Genomic DNA, 12,722 nt, shown 5'->3' on the forward strand with positions numbered 1-12,722 from the left:
ATTAATGTCTTAAAATAATAAAGTAAAAGCTTCGAATTACACCACCATTTACCACAGTAGTTATCACCACTTACATACTCCATCACTTTGGCAAAAATGATGTGTTCTTTTTAAAAATAGTGCATAATGTTACTGAAACTGTATACAATTCCATATTGCACTTATTTATATACAATAAACTGTAAAAAAAGAAAACAGAGCATAAACTTGGAATGAGCTTAGATTTGTCACAATTGTAGAATGATGAAAGCTGGTATGAATATTAAAAATGTTTAGAAATGCAACATGTTTATGTACAGACTTCGAGGTGTATTAACAAATATGTACATATCTTGCTTACTATATAGTTTGTTAGTATCACATGGTGACCTTTGGTTGGACTTCACTGCTTCATTGAGTTTAAGCTCTGACACTTTCCAAAATGCCAACGAAGTATAAAATGGAGCACAAACGTTTAGCCAACAGTACAAAAGCTGCCATTACTTCCATTCACCCCTCATAAATTAGTGCCTACTTAGTTTCAAATAGTGTTTATACTTTGAGTCAATGTGCATAAATTGAAGAACACTTGCATGGTTTTGTGTCTGCAAACCTACGTTCCACAACGCCTGCCTGTAAATGTGCCGTTCACTTTGTAATACAATTGAAGGAAGAGCAGAAGGGAAACTCTACCGTGTAAGTTTCCCAGTACACTCCTGTGAAGACTGAAAACTTCTAATATTGCCAGCAGAATATAAAAAAATATGTACACCATCAGTGTATTTTCAGAAATCAACCATGTATTTCCTTTTCCCTGGCTGACCCAAACGTTTAAGCATACTCAAATGTTAGTAACTTTCTGTTTGATTTCCTCCTGAGTTTGCAAATGATAAAAAATCCACTTGTATTCCAAGTTAAAGATACTTTCATTTACAAAAAACACTCATACAACTGAAGAAGAGCTGGGCATTCCATGAACTGTTGTGCTTGTTGGAGTCCCACTAATGGCATTGAAAATGTGTAGTGAGTTAGGCATTACGCTGGTCTTTTCTTCCACAGCAGTTATCTTAAAGAGAAAATAAATACATTTACACACTCTTCGAATAAGAAACGCCTATTAAAAACTGTAACTTAGCCATGGCTTTATAGTTTAGCCACTAGCCAAAATAGATCTACCTAACTTTAAATGGCAGTAGGAAACCAAGTTGAAATGCATGTTATTTAATGAAAAGTCCCACTGTTGTAAGTGGCATATAACTCCAGGTAACTGCAAGTAGGGTAAAATGAAAAGCCTTAAATTACAAGATTTGAAAATATCGTGGGTCACTAGACCTTATTAAATAAATATTAGTCATTAGTAATCACAGATTTATATTAAAAATGATAGGAGGGAAAAAAGGTTAGTCACATTCACAGCAACATTGTGATGCAGGTGTCTTTCCCAACTATTCCTTGCAAGAAAGTAGATTCATTTCCTTCTCTTGATCACCCTATTTATTTTGTAAGTAGGAGTGTTACAAATAGGGTTGTGCCAAAAAAAAAAAAATTGGTAAATTTCTGGTTTGGGTTTATTGGGTCCGATTTTTTCCGGTAAATCCAGAATAAGCCGAATACCCATAGCGGTAAATATTGGTATTCAGTTTATTACTGGGTTTACCGAAAAAATTGGGTCAATTTATTTATTCGGCTTTATCGGGGATCGCCTATTCAGCTTCGGGGAGATCCCCAGGTTTTGGTGTCTGGTAAAACCGAAAAACGAATATTGCTGAAACAACTAATTTGGGGTTTATTTTTGGTTTGGGTTTATCAATATGCACAACCCTAGTTACAAAGTATTCTTCGGAGGAGACTTCAGTTATACAACATGATCTGGAGAGTAATTGAGACAGAAAAAAATAGGATTTCATCCTGAGCCATAGGAATAAAAGGCAATACAGAACTAGAAAGATAAACTAAAAGGTATTACCATCCCAGCTGATCACATTTTCAAAGCAGCATAGAGGGAAGGGAGGAAGAGAGAGAGATGCCCATTAAGATTTCTACAACATTAACACTTCTCTTAACAAACTGTAATTGCTACAACATGTATTTAAGAAAGCAAAATGGACGTTCAATGTTTGTAGAACAGACAGTTCTGCCACATATACTGATTTCAGAAAACAAGACACACACTTAGATTATTTCCTGCATATCACTGGTGAAAATTTGAAAATTAATCATATCTCCAAGCATAAAATCTCAGATCTTCAAATTTACATTCAATTTCACAAGGAAGGATTTGCACATTTGCTAATTCATGTGTTGGACCTCTACCTGTACCATGCATTGTGGAAACCTTGTTCTGGCAAACGCCCTTCTTGTTTACTTGCAGCCCCGTGTGGTAGGGGCCCCAATACCTGTATGATGCACAAAATCATAAAGGCAAGATAGCAGCTAGGCAGCTGCATCCAGTCTTGACTCTCCTGCATTGTGTGGATCAGGGGCAGGTTTTGTAACACCTAAAGACATCCTTGTAGTTCTACCTCTTACTATGTGACAGATTTTGTGTAAGTGTAAACCAAAAGAGACAAAGTGGAAGATGACTTCAGGGTAGCCAAATGGATTTAAAAGGGACAATATGTTCCTGCAGCAGTTAAAGCATTTAATGCTAAAGTTTCTGGGCAGTTGTTGTATGCTGTAGGGTTTTGGATTAGTGTGATAACAGACAGTACTGATGGGCCGTTACAAAGATTTTAACATAATACCCTGGGAACTCCAAGATGTGTGGCAGAGAGCTGAGATTGGGGAGCTGTCATTTGAAGCAAAGGCTTGATGGAGAGCATTTAATCTGAAAATTATGAATTGAAACCACATTTAGAATCAGGTCTTCTTGGATTAGTTATGCTGGATCATCATACATACGAGCGACTTCCTTCTTCCATGCTGATAGGGAGATTCAAAAAGATCCCTTACTCAGAAAGATTATGTTTATGCTCGATGGGGGGGGGGGGTGGAAACTACAGAGCACATGCTTCTGAGATGTCCACATTACAAGGCCAGATCAAAGTATCTTCAGCCAGTGTTAGTTGGGCTTCTTGATTAATCTGATGCAGCTAAACTGGAATATCTATTGTCTGATAGAAATCACTGGGTATCCAGACAAGTAGCCAAATTCTGTCTAGGGATATGCAAGACATGGGGAAATGATATTAAAGCTGACAGAGCTTTAAACCCATTTGACTAGTTCAAATGTTCATGCAGCTATTTTTGTTGTCGTATTGAACTATTGCTGTTTTAATGTTTTAACTTTGTAATACTGGTCAAGGACCGCAATAAATTATAATGAAATGAAGACATATGAGCAATTGGGAAAAATTCTTGGAATTTAAATTATTACATCTGGGCATCACCAATGATATGATAGAAACTATGAGAAGTTGTGAATTGAGTCAGGCAATTAAAAGACGTTTGAGGGGTCTTGATTATAACAGTATGCTGGTTAGTGCTCACAGAGTACGCTCATCCTTTTCAGTTGGCTTCATTCCCAGACAAAAATGCTAAACAACCTGTTTGAATGTTCTCTTCCGAAGTATAGAAGGGCAATTATGCTTGCGCATTTGAACACCTTGCTACTGGTGGTGCTGTTAGGAAGGTTTAATAGTATTCCATACACTAATAGACCCTGTGCCCTGACCTGGCTAGCTTGATCTCGTCACATCTCAGAAGCCCAGGCTAGCTTGATCTCGTCACATCTCAGAAGCTAAGCAGGGTCGGCCCTGGCTAGTATTTGGATGGGAGACCTCCAGAGAATACCAGAGTCGTGGTGTGGACGCAGGTAATGGCAAACTACCTCTGAACATCTCTTGTCTTGAAAACTCTACGGGGTCACCATAAGTCAGCTGTGACTTAATGGGGGAAAAAAAGGCACTGTGGATGTGGTACTAACCAAACTGACTCTATAGATCACATTTTTTTGGATTGCCCTGAGTTTTCAGATTTGATAGCTGATTTTTCCTTTTCTTAAGCAGGACTATCTCTTTAGAAGCTAAGTTTTCTTGGTTACTAAGAGATGAAGACAAACAAGTAACTTTCCGTGTAGCTAAATTTTTGGTGGCTTTAGTAAAATCATGTTGTAATTCAGGTAGTACATGAGAACATAAGAACATAAGAAAAGCCCTGCTGGATCAGGCCAAGGCCCATCAAGTCCAGGTGCCTCTAGGAAGCCCCCAAACAAGACGACTGCAGCACCATCCTGCCTGTGTTCCACAGCACCTAAGATAATTGACATGCTCTTCTGATCCTGGAGAGATGTTAGGCTTTAGTGTGTGATGGCTCATTGTTTATGAGGTTGGTTTTTTTTTGCAAAAACAGTAATTAAGAAGAAGGTGGCCAACTGTATTAACAGGATTTAAGTAAAATCATCACAGCGCAAGCTACAAGGTAGGGTTATGGTCCAAGCACTTCTGTTACAACTCTGGCTAAAGCAATTCCAAGATGAAATAATCATAATTTATTTCCTAACTTAACCACTACCTATCAATTTGCAAAAAAGTCTTTTAAATGTCTCTACTTCAAGAAACAAATTATTAAGATGTGTCCAAGACAACTTTTATAGGAGCATGTTTTGCATTGTTTACTCACAATCAAGCGTAAAAATTGATGAAATTTAGTGAGTTTTCTTTGGCTTATTATTCCATGTTAAAATGCTAAGTTGGTTAACTGGAGAAGATCTGAGAATAATACATTCAGAGCTCTTTTTAATGGTATATTCTGAAGCAAATATATAGCATTCAGAAAGAAAAAATGTTGGTATCTACTGAAAAGAGTTATCCAGTATTACCTATAGCATCCTAAACAAAATACTTTCGGTTCAGTACATACTTGCTCATGCATAATTTCAGAGAGGTCTTTTGCCATTTCTCTATAATTAGCCTTCATTTCTTCTTGATATTCTATCTGATCTTCCTTTATAAGCCGTTCATTGACTTCTAGGGCCTGGCCACATGCCTCAACAAATTGTCTGAAAAATGTAAGTAAAACAAAGTTTGTAATAACGATTCAAGAATCAGGCTTCCAGTAAGTAACTCAATCAACATTCAGATCATTTACCTGAACACTTCCTTCAGTAACTTCACTTTATTATCTGGATATCTTTTGGTGTTTGTGTCATCTAGGAAAGCTCTTGCATATGCTAATGGACCAGCATTAACCTAAAATAACATAAACAGTATTAATAGTGGTTTGTTTAAAATCTTCAATACTACTAAAAATATTCCTCCCAGGCTCCAAGGCTTCTGAACTGGGCAGGATAAAAATGAAGAAAAAACAACCCAGGAAAGTTACGCTTTATTTCAGTTCACGCCTCCAGATAAAATGAACTACACGCCAGTTACAACTATAGCCCCTTTTTCTATCAGTATACAGAGAATGGATTCGTATGAACTAATGTGGGAGGGAAGGTTGCATGGTATAGCCTGATCTCGTCAGATCTTGGAAGCTGAGGAGGGTTGGTACTTGGACGGGAGACCACCAAGGAAGATTCTGCAGAGGAAGGCAATGGCAAACCATTTCTGCTTCTCGCTTGTGTTGAAAACCCCTTATTGGGGTTGCCATAAGTCGTTGATGTCACTCACATATGTGCATAATGCTGAGATCTGGAAAAATGTCCCAGGACACTTGGTTTGGTAGAGATTTGACTGTACGTCTCCATGCCACACCCAACCTCTCTTATTCACTGTACATTATTGGTTCTCAACAGGATTTAAGCCATGGCAAATGAAGAAAGAATTGAAAAATGAGGACTAGGCAGAGATAAATGAAATTTGCATGTAATTAAATTATCTTACCTGGACGCTGACGCTGCCCTGAAGCTTTAACTGCAGTTTGATCATATCTACTTCAGTCGAAGAACAAAGTTGCCTGAGCTCTGCAACCTTCTTACTCATTTCATCAATGGCTACTTCAATTGGGTTTAAATCTGTGTGGTGCTGGTACATTATGGGAATTCGCTTTTTTACGTAGGGAAAACAATGTATAGCTATGGAAAGAAAACAATGGTCACTACAGTCATAAAATATTGTATGAGAACAAGTAATTCACCCATGCAAGACACATAATGCAGTTCAGGGTGAAAGTACCCATTCTAGGAGATAGTACTAATTTTTCACAAGGCTAGCCTGCATGCTTCTTCCATTCTGTGGAAAAACCACAACATCAGAAACCACAACATTCAGAAAACAGTGGGGGAACATTTTAACCTTCCAGGACATTCAGTTGCTGATTTAAGAGTAGCAGTTCTCTTACAAAGGAATTTCAAAGGGAGATTAGAAAGAGAGACTGCTGAAACTAAAGACTATGCATTCTCCTGGATTGAACAGAGATCTGGGATTCCTGTCTCATTACCAATGCTAATTTCTCCTCACCTACTACTCCTCTGCATATCACACCTGCAAATGTCATTTACTTGCTTTTGACATTTATATTGCCATTGTGTGTCTAATTCACTTGTCTCCACTTGATAGATGGATTCACATTTTAGCTGTATCTGAAGAAGCCGTGGCTCACAAAAACCTGCCAGAAATTTTGTTAGTCTTTAAGGTGCTACTGGACTCTTGCTCTTTCCTACTGCTAGACAGACGGACTAACATAGCTACCCATTGTGACCATTCTGTGGGGACAGGGACAGTGCTACTACTAGCTATTATAAACCATAAGTGCTAGCTACTGAAAAAAGACCAGGTATCAAAGAGGAAGCTTGCAACATTTTAAAATCCTGGGTTTTTTACCCCTTCCTGGTAGTTTCTCTTTAGCTTGCTAATTCTTTTTATCTAAAGAAATTTAACCCCACCCCTATCCTGGAATAGAACTATAGCACCACTGGCTACTAGAAAGTGCAGCAGTTTCTTTACGTTAACTTTCTTTAAAACTAGTGACTGTAACAATCAGTATACATGAAGTCTCCATGAATCAGCACATAAAACTGTTGGACCTTGGCTGTGTTGTATTGGGGAACATGAGGCAATAAAAAAATAATATGCTTAAACAGCTATTCAATGAGTCACATCGGGATGGGGAGGGGGGAGGAGAGAAGAGGAAGGAAAAATAAGATTGGGCCAAGGCTATGATTCTTGAGACAAGGTCTCATTGCTTTAACCATGCAGGAGATATTTAATGAAATACTGAAGGGAATTATCCTCTCAGGGTTACAGCTGCGTTGCTTCAGAGCCCTTTTCTTAAAAGCAGTTAGCAGACTTCCTGTCTGAGCAAAGCATCTACACAATTAAAATTCAAGATAGTGGCATTCACTTTTTGTTCTTGCTGCTACCAAGTAGTATTGCCTTCACACATTACTGTGTGTGTAAAGTGCCGTCAAGTCGCAGCCGACTTATGGCAACCCCTTTTGGGGTTTTCATGGCAAGAGACAAACAGAGGTGGTTTGCCAGTGCCTTTCTCTGCACAGCAGCCCTGGTATTCCTTGGTGGTCTCCCATCCAAATACTAACCAGGGCTGACCCTGCTTAGCTTCTGCGATCTGACGAGATCAGGCTATCTGACGAGATTGGACCATCCATCCTTAGCATCCTGTACCTGCCAATAAATACATACACACTGAAGTGCTGAGGCCAACCCTCCAGCATCCTTGAGAGACTATCTGTGTAAAATACATATTGCGAATAAGGCTTCTGCTACAGATGCAGGAAGTTGACTTATGGAGTCACACCTTCTGCCAATCTAGTTCAGTACTGTCTACTCGGACTGGCAGCAGCTCTCCTAGGCCACCAGACTTATAACATATTAATTTATTTATATCCTTCCTGCCTTTCCTCACGGCTCAAGGTGGCTTTCCCATCTCCTGCAATTCAAGTTCCTTTAAACTGGAGATAGGAGGAACTGAACTTGGAAATGTTGACATTTTTAATGTTTTACAAATGCATCTTCAAAATATAAGCGTAATCTATGAAGTAGTTGTAACATGGCTTGTATTGTGTGGTTTCCTGCTTGTCAGTGTTCTGCAACAGAAAACGAAACATGCCAGAAAACCTCTGCACAATTTGTAAGCATAATGGGGGATGAAAATCTTAAATAGATGGCATCACGAATATGTCACCAAGAAGAGGACACATATTTGAACAACAATAAAAATAGTACAATTCCTTTAGGTTGAAACTTACAAGCTAGATGTTTAATTCTGGTTTGATATTGATATAGAAAGCATGGAGAAATGAACACAGGAAGAGATTTCACTGAGGCCTTTTTTGATAGAAGGAAGCATGCAGAAGGTAGCAAAGAAAGCCAGAACAATATAAATGTCAGATGGAGTGGAGAGGGAGGGAGAAGGAGCACTAACCCCATCAGAAATGCCTCTATCTAGTACCTGTCAGAATGGTGCGCCGTTTACATTGCTCTTCCACGCCCCCTCGTCTTTTACCCAACTGGGTAAAAGGCATCTCAAACATAAAGCGCCGGATGTTGTGATTTCTTTCAAACTCTGTTTTTCTCTCTTGCAGTTCCTTTTCCTCAAAATATGGAACTACATGCGTAACTTGAATGTATGCATATTTCGAATCCAAATCCTTAGGATTTACCTTAAAATAACAGTGAGAGAATCAAAATTTTAAAACTAGCAAGGCAGACCAATTAAAAACTAATTTGGGGCTTGAATTAAAGCAGACTTTCCTTTGGAAAACCTTAAATTCTTATGACAATTTCAATATTAAAATGAGAGCCTGGAATGAATTGTGGGGGAACAATTACAAAATCCTTGTCACAAGGAAATAGGATGATGCTGCACTTGAGGCTCAGAGTAAATTTCCAGCTTACCTAGGCTTGTGCTCCAGCAATCTAGCACCACAGGACAATTGTCATAGCTGCTGAGATTTGGCTGCTCAAGCAGCCCTGAACATAAGGAGTAAACTAGTCTGTGCGCTGGGGGGTAAGGAAAGCATTTTACAGCCCATTCCTGAGGTTGGGGGCCAAATGGAGTTAGGAGGCGGCGTGACCCTTACACCGGCATCTGTGCTACTTGCACCGCGCTAACTGGCACGGACGCCGGCGTAGGGGCACTATTCCGGTGTCCCTGGTCCGCGGCAGCAGCGCGGTCCTCAGACACTGGAGCAGCTTCTTGCTGGCATCCTCCCGGCGAAAATTCCTGCGCCAGCATTCCAGGAGGTGGTCCCAGGGTGTTCTGGGGGCCGGAGTTGCCTGTAGGCAGCTTCCTAACCCCTTACGGGCTAGGAATGCCCCCTTCAGCAATGGCATTTCCACACCACCTTTTCATTGGTGCAGCATTGCTATTCTCTATGGGGCTTTCCCCCCTTTTAAACATTTTTGTTCACAAAATGCCCTCCCTCCCTCACAGCAGCCTCGAAACCTCTTTGGAGGTGCTGCGGCGGTGGCACGGCCAAGCCGTCCTCGGCCGCTGTAGCTTTGAGGAATGGGCTGAAAACCTCTCTTTCCCTCCTTGTGGAGGAAAATTAAGGAGTCGCTTCATGTTCCTTTGCCCCCAATTGTATTATAAACTCTTTGGGCTGTTTCCCTATTTAAAGCATCTTTTTGGGGAGGAGGTATATTTAATTAAAATCTGAAAAAAAATACGTTTTTGTTTGATCAGAATCCTTTATCCTGGACTACAGGGGATTATTTTAGCTTCAAAGGAGTCCGAGCCCTTAAAAACTCACATCTGGGTTGGTAGAGATGGTGAGAAATTAGGGCATGTACACTTCACAGACTAAACCCCCCAAACCCCATCTCCCATTCCACATTGCTGTATCAGAAGGCTGAGCAGGCCATTTATCCCTTCCCAGTTTCCTATTTTTTTCTTCTTAACTGTGCCTCCTGCAGATGATAAGGACAATTTTCCCTCTGCTTTCCTTTAATTTTATGAAATAATATCGCTATTAAACTAGAGGAGTACCCAGAGTATGCAGAAACTCCTCCTGTCAGTAGATGGAACTAAGCCATCAGGTTTGCTATTAGAGGGAACAAGTTTTGGGTCTAAGAGGAATCACAGTAATGCTAAACAACTGGAAAGCTTCCTTCCTGATCTAAAATCTTCCCCTCCAAAATAGTGTAAGTTCTTAAGGGCCCGAGCAAGCCAATTTTCTTCTCCCACCAATCCACTCTAACTGATCCATGTTAGTCTTCATCACGCCACTGGATGACAGGATTGTTCTTTTTAATGTATACCCTTTTTTTGCATGTCTGGAGGAGCTTCCAGAGAGTAACTGGACTATGCAAGGCCTCACTTCCCTGTTCTACTGCACCAGACCAAGAATGAGAGGAAAGGATGACAGTGATACCCCAAAGTGGACTCTGATCTGGAGAACCGGGTTTGATTCCTCACTCCTCCTCCACATGAGCGGCGGAGGCTAATCTGGTGAATCAGGTTGGTTTCCCCGCTCCTACACATGAAGCCAGCTGGGTGACCTTGGGCTAGTCACAGCTCTCTCAGCCCCACCTACCTCACAGGGTGTCTGTTGTGGGGAGGGAAAGGGAAGGCGACTGTAAGCCGGTTTTGAGTCTCCCTTAAGTGGTAGAGAAAGTTGGCATATAAAAAGCGACTCTTCCTCAAAGCAATACTTGTTCAATTAATACAACATTAAATTCTTTGTACAACTTATTTAATTAGGTGATTACCTCTTAAGCCCGCCAATACTTAAGCAGAATAAAGGCTGCAATCCTAAGAATAGTCTCCTTGGAGTAAGCCCCACTGAATAAAGTGGGACTTACGTCTGAGTAGACTTGCTCAGATTGCTCCCCAAATGTAGTTTTATATTTGTAATTTCAAACTGAGCCCATATTAGCCATTTTGGTCTATCGCTGTTAAAAGTGCTATTGTGTCCACATTACCAAATGAATGGTGATTAACAGAATTGTTAAAGAGTCATTTTGAATGATAAACTGTTAATACATAAATCAAAGACCTACTTTGCCAGAATCTTGGATCATCCTGACATTTTCAGATCCAAATTTGTCTGAGTAGAGTTTTTGTAGCCTCTGGGAAATTTCTGAAAGAGGGGTGAGTTTAGGTTCTTTGTAAATATATTCCTTTCCATCTTCATCTTCAAAAAATCCCTTTGGGGAAAAAAAAGTTACATTTTAAAAAACTCAATGTTGACCGGTTTAAGGGATGAAAAAAATAATAACGACACCAAAGCGAGGTCAGTGTATAATGCCAAGGTTGAAGCAAAAATAAAAATACTGTTGAGGAATCGAGAAGAAAATAAAGTAGAACCTACTGCAGAATGGGTGTTTTGGAAATGGAAGCACACAAGGTTATTCAGGGAATGCTGTAAATTACATGAGATACCAATTTTAATGTTTTGAGAGGACAACCCTCTCTACTGATTATTCACATGCCTGTTTCACATGCCAATATACTAGGCCAATCACTGGTCCTTGCCATTTTAAACTGGCAAAGTGTTCCATACAAATAGCTCATATGGTACAATACAAGACAAGCCTAGGTCTATTCTTAAATTAACCCTTAAATTCAATTTAGGCTTTTGGAATTTGGGCATACCAAAAAAAGAAAAAATTCACATACCAGTCTACTAATTTATGCTGAAGCCCGCAATTAAAATAGGTCAAATGGGAGGTGAAACAGGAAAGCTAGTTTTGAGTTAATGTTTTAAATTGAAAAAATAAAATATTCCTAACTCAGGATGAAATGGACACCGGAGTGCGAGGAACACAGCATAGCATGTATAAATGCAGGCTAGACTGACAAAAAAAATGCCCACATCAAGCTAAGCTTATATGCAGTGATTTTTTTTACTGCATTTGCTTGCTTTGGAAAGCAGTTTCTGTAATTACCTCCACATCTGTTTCACTGTCTGTAAACTGGTATTGCTACAGTCATAAGAGACAACAGAATAAATGGAACATTATAATACTCCAGTTGTACAATTCAGTGCCCTGTACATAGCAGACCAAATTTATATTAAGGCTTAAAACTGGTTTTCTTCCACTGAACGCACATTCACACACACAGACGACTTAAAAGTGGAATGACAAAAGTCAGCAGAAAATCTGAATCTCTATATAAGCATGCAGTCCAAAGAGATACGATGCGCTGTTTTCTGCGTGTGTGACTGAATGTTATTTTCTCGAGTAGAATAGCTAGATTTAGATACAAGCCAGAAAGCAAGCTAGCATACCACACTGAAACACTGAAGGTATTTTTAAAAATAAATAGCTACAAAGGGCCATTACTGGAAAAAACTTACCGCCGCCTTTAGAAAGAAACGGACGAGAAAAAAGAAAAAAAAAAGCAGAAAGTTTACTGATGAAGGAAATAGATTTTTCATACAGAATGCAGTCGATTGGCTAAACCAGGGATCCCCAACATGGTGCCTGTGGGCGACATGGCACCTGCTGTCACCTTACTTGGTGAACACATGAACTGAATCAGACCCTTGGTCCATCAAAGTCAGTATCGTCTACTCAGACCGGCAGCGGCTCTCCAGGGTCTCAGGCAGGGGTCTTTCACATCACCTACCTGCCTAGTCCCTTTACCTGGAGATGCCGGGGATTGAACCTGGGACCTTCTGCATGCCAAGCAGATGCTTTACCACTGAACCATGGCCCTTGCCCACCTAAGAGTTTTCAGAAAATGGGTGGGGCCAGGTGGGACTCTTGCCTAGCACGACTTCTGGTTGACTGTGCAGATTAAAATAATGGTGATTCGGCAGCAGTTGCTACCACAGTGTTGGTTTAATTCTCTCTCAACTCCTCTTTCCCAGTGTGTTTTTTAAACTACCCCCT

The 12,722-nt window shown here is 40.0% G+C and overlaps 1 protein-coding gene across 3 annotated transcripts in view; it reads right to left on the minus strand.

The window, feature by feature from the left end:
* Window positions 1–822: 822 nt before the first annotated feature.
* The window catches only part of DOCK9 (dedicator of cytokinesis 9), a 130,027-nt gene continuing 118,127 nt past the window's right edge, over window positions 823–12,722 (minus strand). For 2 of the 3 annotated variants that reach the window (XM_056862183.1, XM_056862181.1), the window contains exons 48-54: window positions 11,772–11,807; window positions 10,884–11,030; window positions 8,332–8,542; window positions 5,805–5,995; window positions 5,068–5,168; window positions 4,840–4,978; window positions 823–1,045 (exon numbers count right to left, since the gene is read on the minus strand). In XM_056862183.1, coding sequence (XP_056718161.1) covers window positions 923–1,045; window positions 4,840–4,978; window positions 5,068–5,168; window positions 5,805–5,995; window positions 8,332–8,542; window positions 10,884–11,030; window positions 11,772–11,807 — 948 coding nt within the window. In that variant the 3' untranslated portion in view covers window positions 823–922. The remainder of the gene's footprint in view (window positions 1,046–4,839; window positions 4,979–5,067; window positions 5,169–5,804; window positions 5,996–8,331; window positions 8,543–10,883; window positions 11,031–11,771; window positions 11,808–12,722) is intronic. The other variant, XM_056862182.1, reaches the window with a different exon arrangement.

Source organism: Euleptes europaea, chromosome 16 (genome assembly GCF_029931775.1).
Source record: "Euleptes europaea isolate rEulEur1 chromosome 16, rEulEur1.hap1, whole genome shotgun sequence".
NCBI lineage: Eukaryota > Metazoa > Chordata > Lepidosauria > Squamata > Sphaerodactylidae > Euleptes > Euleptes europaea.